The 211-nt window shown below is 57.8% G+C and overlaps 1 protein-coding gene across 1 annotated transcript in view; it reads right to left on the reverse strand.

Moving 5' to 3' along the window:
- Window positions 1-82: 82 nt before the first annotated feature.
- The window catches only part of MAF1 (MAF1 homolog (S. cerevisiae)), a gene marked incomplete at both ends in the record, with an annotated part of 936 nt that continues 807 nt past the window's right edge, over window positions 83-211 (reverse strand). The window contains one exon of the mRNA XM_009868076.1: window positions 83-204. Coding sequence (XP_009866378.1) covers window positions 83-204 — 122 coding nt within the window. The remainder of the gene's footprint in view (window positions 205-211) is intronic.

Below are 211 nucleotides of genomic sequence, written 5' to 3' on the forward strand. Positions count from 1 at the left end.
CAGGCAGGCGAGCGTGTCAAAACGTGACCTCTTCTCGAAGAAATCGCTCTCATTTCTCTACAGGGAGGGTTCGCCCCGTTACCTGTAGATGTCACACTCGGAGAGACAGATCTCCTCGTCCACCGCGTCCCACAGGTGCGGCTTCAGGGCGTTGAAATCTTCCCGGACGGCAGAGAAGAGGCTGCAGTTGACGGCGTTCACCACCTACGGA

Source organism: Apaloderma vittatum, unplaced genomic scaffold, assembly GCF_000703405.1.
Source record: "Apaloderma vittatum isolate BGI_N311 unplaced genomic scaffold, ASM70340v1 scaffold32124, whole genome shotgun sequence".
In the NCBI taxonomy this organism is placed as follows: domain Eukaryota; kingdom Metazoa; phylum Chordata; class Aves; order Trogoniformes; family Trogonidae; genus Apaloderma; species Apaloderma vittatum.